At 45.6% G+C, this 8,208-nt stretch overlaps 1 protein-coding gene across 1 annotated transcript; it reads left to right on the top strand.

The window, feature by feature from the left end:
• Positions 1-5,409: 5,409 nt before the first annotated feature.
• On the top strand, positions 5,410-7,421 carry LOC120941608 (E3 ubiquitin/ISG15 ligase TRIM25-like). The gene has a single exon (XM_040355139.1). It carries the CDS (start codon positions 5,722-5,724, stop codon positions 7,300-7,302), a length of 1,581 nt encoding a protein of 526 aa, XP_040211073.1. The 5' UTR covers positions 5,410-5,721; the 3' UTR covers positions 7,303-7,421.
• Positions 7,422-8,208: the final 787 nt, after the last annotated feature.

Below are 8,208 nucleotides of genomic sequence, written 5' to 3'. Positions count from 1 at the left end.
CCCTGCTTGGTTAAATTGTGGGTTAGAGGTAAAATGGATTCATGTGTTACAAGCTATTGACATGTTAATGACCCATCTGCAGCTAGCTCCTTATTTCAAATGGATGTTAATCCTGTTACTGTGATTAGAGGTGACTCATGTTATGTATTCTGATTGCTTCATTATGCGGTGCCAGGCTGCCCAGCTAATATGTTCTGTACACCTTGTAATTAACTTCCCTGATGTCATTATTTAAAGAAAATGTGTCTCAGGTCGGCTTCGAATTGTCTGGCTATATTCTGTATGAGAAACTCCAGAGTGGGTGAAAAGGGGGTGGAGCTCCCATTGTTCCTTGATTAAGGATTTAGCTTGTAAAACTGTATTTATAACCAGCAGCAAGCTGCCAATAAATCAGTCTTGGTTCCAGCATTCAGTCTTGACTCATGTGTGGAGGATCCTGTGATGTTCTTGTATGGAGAGGAGGGAATGCTTGACGGGGATATCATACCGATACCGTCACAATTGGTTGGCAGCAGCGGGATCTTCCCTTCTACTCTCCCTTACACCAGGACTCCAAGCAGACACTGGGAACAATGAATGGAAGGCTGCTACACCCTGCTTAAAAGAACTACTGGAAGTTCGTGGAAGGATTGCTAGCAACAAAACCAAGCGGGTCATCATAGCAGAATTAATGGAGCTAGACCAGGAGGACGTGATTGCAGCAACGCCAGCAGTACAAGAGATGGAGACACCAGTGATTCAGGAGGAGGAATCACCAGCCAACAAGCTAATGAGAGAGAAGCTAGCGTGGTTCGGCCCGAACCCAACGCCGGATGTGGTGCTGAAAGTGATGGACCTGTTAGCGAAGGAGGATAAACACATAAGAGACGCAGAACTACAGGAGGCTAAACAAATAAGAGACGCAGAGCTACAGAAGGATAAACAAATAAGAGATGCAGAGCTACAGTTAAAACTGGCAGCAGTCCAACAAGCAGCCGCACATTCTCCAAACAGTGAGTACAGCACAGCAGACGCAAGCAAGATTCCGTTTAGCGCTTTTAAAGCTTTTGATGAAAAGGACTGTGAAATTGATAACTACCTGGCGGATTTTGAGCGACAATGTAACCTGCACCGAATAGCTAGAGGAGAGTGGGTTGCAATATTGTCAGGCAAACTGTCAGGCAAAGCTTCTGATGCTTTCCGGACCGTGCCAGATCAGGATATCCATAGCTACGCCAGGGTTAAAGAAGTGCTCCTGGCTCGTTATGCAGTAACCCCAGAGTCCCACCGACAGAAGTTCAGGGACTCACGCAAAACCACGAAAGACTCTTATGCGGAATGGGCATGCCAGTTGTCCCTGTCGGCCTCTAACTGGGTTAACAGAAGCCAGGCCACCACCGCAGAGGACATTTTGCAACTAATGCTCCTGGAGCAATTTTACAATCACATCCAGACGGACGTCAAAGATTGGGTGAGAGATCGCAGGCCCATGACTCTACCAGAGGCCGCGAAGTTGGCGGATGAATATGCGGATACTCGCAAGACAAACCAGGTCACACCACGGGTACAACCTCCACGACCAACGGCGCCCTCACACCCACCAGCCGCTAGATACCAACCGCCTAACAGACCGATGACATCTAGCCCTCGCTACCCACGCCAGGAGGACAACGAACAACGCTGCTTCCGGTGCAAACAGTTGGGTCACTTCAAGCAGAATTGCCCCATGAATGACAACACCAGGTCAAATTGGTCTCAACCTGGGTACCACCCACCAGCAGCAGCCCATTGTGTAGACTCGGCTTGGGATCCCCAGGAGCTGGGTCAGGAAGAACCATTGGGCACCCCTTACGAAGCCCTCATGGTACAATCTGTTATTACGGACAACAGGGAACACAATTGTCAGCTGGTCATGGGCGACAGCCATGAGCCGGAGGGGCCCTGGAGGGAGCTGGGCAGAAAGAGGCACCGCCAGCTACCCTCCAAGAAGAAGAGGTCCTGGAAGTCATATAACCAGCAGACCTGGGAGGAGAAAAAGCGACTGGAGGAGATGGAATCGCAGCGGGCGCCCCAGATGCGGGCCGAGATGTTCGCCAAGGGCCCACCGGTGGCCCCTTACGCCACCACCCAGTTCCTGATGATGAAGGACCACGTGGAAAGCCTGCAGGACATGAGCAAGCAGGAGCTGATCCGTGAATACATGGAGCTGGAGGAGTGCATAAGCCGCATGGAGGAGGAGAACAACCACCTGAGGTCACAGCAGGCTGACCCCCCCAGGCTCCATGAACTGGAGATGGAGCTGGAGAAGCTCCAAGAGGAGAACCGGCGGCTGTGGAGGGAGCAGGGGGTGGCTGACCTTATGGGGCTCTGATTCCCCCCCCCCGGACTCTGAGCACCAGTGCTACAGCATTTCAACAAATATAACTTTTCCTTTTTATGAATCTCCTGTGATTGTCACTTCAGAGCCATAACCTGCCCCTCCCATAGTGGGACACCTAGATGGCGGCGCACAGACCCATTCGCCGTCTTCACACTGACTTCTGGTGACTCTGCAGATCGCACAAAGACTTGGGGACTGACCGGCGTGTGATCTGACGACCCGGTGGCATACTTGAGTCGGAAGCAGTTACCAATGGAGGTCAGTCACGCCAAACGGAGTTAACCTCGGACTAAAAGCTCTGAACCCGTCAACCCTACTGGACCAGGGAAGGTCCAACCGGGTTTGCCGGAGCAGGGAGAAAAAGGGGGGCCATTGTGAAGGATATGTCAGTGTAAATCTCCCTGCTTGGTTAAATTGTGGGTTAGAGGTAAAATGGATTCATGTGTTACAAGCTATTGACATGTTAATGACCCGTCTGCAGCTAGCTCCTTATTTCAAATGGATGTTAATCCTGTTACTGTGATTAGAGGTGACTCATGTTATGTATTCTGATTGCTTCATTATGCGGTGCCAGGCTGCCCAGCTAATGTGTTCTGTACACCTTGTAATTAACTTCCCTGATGTCATTATTTAAAGAAAATGTGTCTCAGGTCGGCTTCGAATTGTCTGGCTATATTCTGTATGAGAAACTCCAGAGTGGGTGAAAAGGGGGTGGAGCTCCCATTGTTCCTTGATTAAGGATTTAGCTTGTAAAACTGTATTTATAACCAGCAGCAAACTGCCAATAAATCAGTCTTGGTTCCAGCATTCAGTCTTGACTCATGTGTGGAGGATCCTGTGATGTTCTTGTATGGAGAGGAGGGAATGCTTGACGGGGATATCATACCGATACCGTCACACAGTAATCTCTAGCAACCAACCAACAAGCAGAAGTCCTGTGCTGGAACCTCTAAAAAATAAACAGTGAGACATAATGTGTGCTGTAACCTCTAGCAGCCAGTCAGTGAGTGGTAATGATGATACACTGTAACCTCTGGCAACCAATTGCAATCACTGCCTGATCTGATTCAGTAAACTGATTTTGAATCTATTTATTGTATGTCTCAAAGCATGCGGAGAGCGAAATTGCATGGAAGACGGGGCCCAAGAAAATGTTTGACCAGGGTCCAGTCAATATTAAAGACGGCCTGAGAGCAGGTTCTCTATTTTTCCAACGGAAGAATCTTCTATCGGAAAATCCGCTCGTCTGTATGGAATTCCGATGCACAAAAAACACACATGCTCAGAATCGAGCAGAAAAGCCGAACTGCCTATTAAACCTCATTGATCTTGGCTCATCATATGTGTTGTACGTCACCGCGTTCTTGACAGTTGGAATTTCCGACAAGATTTGTGTGACCGTGTGTATGCAACACAAGTTTGAGCCAACATTCCGTCAGAAAAAAATCCACGGTTTTCTTGTCGGAATTCCCGATCGTGTGTACGCGGCATAAAGGTGATGGACTGGCCAATCATGTCTCCAGACCTAAACCCTATTGATCGTCTGTGGGGCTCCTCAAAGGGAAGGTGGAGGAGCGCAAGGTCTCCAACATTCACCAGCTCTGTGATGTCATCATGGAGGAGGGGGAAGAGGACTTCAGTGACAACCTGTGAAGCTCTGGTGACCTCCATGCCCAAGAGGGTTAAGGCAGTGCTGGAAAATAATGGCGGCCACACAAAATATTGACACTTTGGGCCCAATTTGGACATTTTCACTTAGGGGGTGTACTCACTTTTGTTGCCAGCGGTTTAGACATTAACCACTTAAGACCCGGACCAAAATGCAGCTAAAGGACCTTGCCCCTTTTTGCGATTCGGCAATGTGTCGCTTTAACTGACAATTGCGCGGTCGTGCGACGGGGCTCCCAAACAAAATTGGCGTCCTTTTTTCCAAACAAGCTTTCTTTTGGTGGTATTTGATCACCTCTGCGGTTTTTATTTTTTGCGCTATAAACAGAAATAGAGCGACAATTTTGAAAAAAAAATGCAATATTTTTTACTTTTTGCTATAATAAATATCCCCCAAAAATATATATAAAAAAAATGTCCTCAGTTTAGGCCGATACGTATTCTTATACATATTTTTGGGAAAAAAAATCGCAATAAGCGTTTATCGGTTGATTTGCGCAAAAATTATAGCGTTTACAAAATAGGGGATAGTTTTATTGCATTTTTATAAAAAAAAAAAAATTTACTACTAATGGTGGCGATCAGCGACTTTTTTCGTGACTGCGACATTATGGCGGACACTTTGGACAATTTTGACAAATTTTTGGGACCATTGTCATTTTCACAGCAAAATTATTGTGAAAATTACAATTGCAGTTTGGGAGTTAACCACTAGGGGGCGCTGATGGGGTTATGTGTGACCTGAAGTGTGTTTACAACTGTAGAGGGGTGTGGCTGTAGGTGTGATGTCATCGATTGTGTCCCCCTATAAAAGGGATGACACGATCGATGCTGCTGCCGCCACAGTGAAGAACGGGGAAGCCGTGTTTACACGCGGCTCTCCCCGTTCTTCAGCTCCGGGGACCGATCGCGGGACTCAAGCGGCGATCGGGTCCGCGAGTCCCGCGGTCATGGAGCTTCGGACCGGGTCACGGGAGCGCGCCCACGACCCCACGGCTGGGCTTAAAGGACAACGTACCTATACGTTGATGTGCCCAGCCATGCCATTCTGCCGACGTATATCGGCGTGAAGGGGTCCTTAAGTGGTTAATGGCTGTGTGTTGAGTTATTTTGAGGAGACAGCAAATTTACACTGTTATACAAGCTGTACACTCACTACACAACATTGTAGCAAAGTGTCATTTCTTCAGTGTTGTCACATGAAAAGATTTACAGAAATGTGAGGGGTGTACTTACTTTTGTCAGATACTGTATATAACTCTGTGTGTAATGGATCTATATAATATATGAGTTTAATTTTTTTAATTGAATTATTGAAGTAAATGAACTTTTTGATGATATCACATTTTTTGAGACGCTCTTGTATATCTCTCAGGACAGGTTTCTTTTACCGTTGGAAATAATTTTCTCCTAAACACAAAAAGCCTCAACATGCAAATATCTATCACACTGCATTATATAACTTAGTTTTGTGCCTCGTCTGCAGAAGTCATTTAAAGCTCCAAATCAGTACAATGTGTATCAACATGTAGGACATATACCTTCAATATAAACATTTATTTCTCCACAAACTTCCTCAAGATAAAAGCTGCAAGACCAGCTCAGCCCCTCCCTGTGCCGAGGAATGTGAGACGCCCTTTAGATTTTCCTTGTCGGAGACTTTTTACTTTCATTTCTCTCTTCTGCTGTCAGCGATGGCGTCTGCTGATCTGAGACAGGAGCTGGACTGTTCCATCTGTCTGACCACATATACAGATCCTGTAAACCTGAGATGTGGTCACAACTTCTGCCGGGTCTGTATTGATTGTGTGTTGGATACACAGGGGGGGTCTGGAGGATATTCCTGTCCTGAGTGCAGAGAAGAGTTCCGGGATCGGCCTGTACTGCAGAGGAACATAACACTACGTAACATAGTGGAGACTTTCCGATCTACTCAGCTGGAAGAAGGGAAGACTGGAATCTTCTGTACTTATTGCTATCACTCTCCTGTACCTGCTGTTAGATCCTGTCTGCTGTGTGAAGCTTCTCTGTGTGATAATCACCTGAGAGTCCACAGCAAGTCACCAGAACATGTCCTAACTGATCCCACCACTTCCATGGAGAACAGAAAATGCTCCATCCATAGAGAACTTCTTAAATATTACTGCACTGAGGACTCTGCCTGTATCTGTGTGTCCTGCAGGCTGGATGGAGAACACCGGGGACACAAGGTGGAGACTCTGGATGAGGCCTCTGAGAATAAAAAGCAGAAACTGAGAAATGTTCTGCAGAAACTGATGACAGAGAGAGAGGAGACAGAGAAAAGAGTCCAGAGTCTGCAGGATCGCAGGAGAAAAGTACAAGAAAAATCAGAGAGAGTCACTGCCCTGTTCATAGAGCTCAGGAGATATCTGGAGGACCTGGAGAAGAGAGTCCGGAGGAACATCTCCAGCCAGGAAGAGCGGATCTCATTGTCTGATCTGATCCATCAGCTGGAAATAAAGAAGGAGGATCTGTCCAGGAAGATGGAGGACATTGAGGAGCTGTGTAACATGACTGACCCACTGACTGTCCTACAGGAATCAGACACAGGGGACTTGTGTGATACTGAGGAGGGAGATAATGAGGACAGAGAGAGACATGATAGACTCCTCCATGATGGAGGGGATCTGGATGTGTCTGGAATCTCACACACATTACACACAGGGTTATCTGATATGATAAAAGAGGTAAATGTATTCTTCTATATACAGGAAGCTTCAGACATATTACTGGATGTGAACACAGCTCATAATATTCTACAGATATCAGATGACATGAAAACTGTATCCTGGTCAGATATAAAGCAGAATCGTCCAGAAACACCGGAGAGATTTCAGAGGTGGGAACAGGTATTAAGCAGTCAGAGATTTTCCTCGGGGCGACATTACTGGGAAGTGGATGTCAGAGAGTCAGAATATTACATAGTCGGGATGTGTTATCCCAGTATAGAGAGGAGAGGAAGGCAGTCAGTGATTGGATATAATAAGAAGTCCTGGGGTTTGCTCAGGTCTAGAGGTGGGTGTTCTCTAATACATGACAATAAAGAGATCAGAATATCTCCCGATCTCTCCAGTAACAGAGTCAGGATCTCTGTGGATTATGAGGCCGGGCAGCTGTCCTTTTATGATCTGTGTGACCCGATCAGACACCTCCACACCTTCACCACCACCTTCACTGAGCCCCTCCATGCCGGGTTAGGTGTATGGGAAGGTTCTATAACAATATCTGGGGGTGAGGGGCGACGTGAGAAATAATAATATAACAGAAAATCTGCCCAAATCTGCTGACATCACAGAAATATGAATCTGATGATATTTAACCAACAGAATAATGCAGTAGATTCATATTCCAGATGTCATAAATCTAAAGGTTCCCAACACAACCAATCGCAGCATTGAGAAATCTCAGCACAGGGAAGTGTGATTTATTCTCTTATAGTGACAATAATAAGATTTGGGGTTTTCAGGGGTTCATTAAGTGTTAGTGGTTATGATAAGACTAGGAGATATTATCATTGATTATGATTTGAATGATTATTCAACATTTTCAGAAAATTTTATATACACTATTGCAGCTTGCCAATCATTAAATGTGCTGACTGCATTAGTTTTCTTTTTTCAGACGTTTTTTATTCTTTTCTATTTTTACCTAGAGATCCTGCCAGTAACACACTTCCTGTCCTGGGGTGACACCACTCACTCATAGTACTGTACACTGTAGATTTTGAGGTACTGTCGTTTTTTGCTGCTGTTCCACGAGCGTACGCAGTTTTAAAGCGTGACATGTTGAGTATCTATTCACTCAGCATAACATCATCTTTTATATTTCCCCATATGGGTAATATATTGTGTTTTAAAATTGTGTGTGTTTTAAAATGTATTACGTTTTTTTGTTTTTAATTTGCATTTAAAAAAATGCTGTGCAAATATAAAAATATGCCACACCCTCCATTTTATTCTCTAGGGCCTCTGCTTAAAACAATATATAATATTTGGGGTTTTTAAGCGGTTTTCTGGCAAAGCAATGCTGATTTTTACATATAGGAGAGGAATGTCAGAATTGGCCCAGACTGGAAGCGGTTAACCACTTCCATACCAGGCACTTACGCACCTTCCCGCCCAAGCCAATTTTCAGCTTTCAGCACTGTCGCATTTTGAATG

Source organism: Rana temporaria, chromosome 5 (genome assembly GCF_905171775.1).
Source record: "Rana temporaria chromosome 5, aRanTem1.1, whole genome shotgun sequence".
In the NCBI taxonomy this organism is placed as follows: Eukaryota; Metazoa; Chordata; class Amphibia; order Anura; family Ranidae; genus Rana; species Rana temporaria.
This window is presented reverse-complemented; position numbering and strand designations above follow the sequence as displayed.

Coding starts and splice junctions, on each gene's coding strand:
- LOC120941608 (XM_040355139.1), top strand. CDS start 5,722: ATGGCGTCTGCTGATCTGAGACAGGAGCTGGACTGTTCCATCTGTCTG.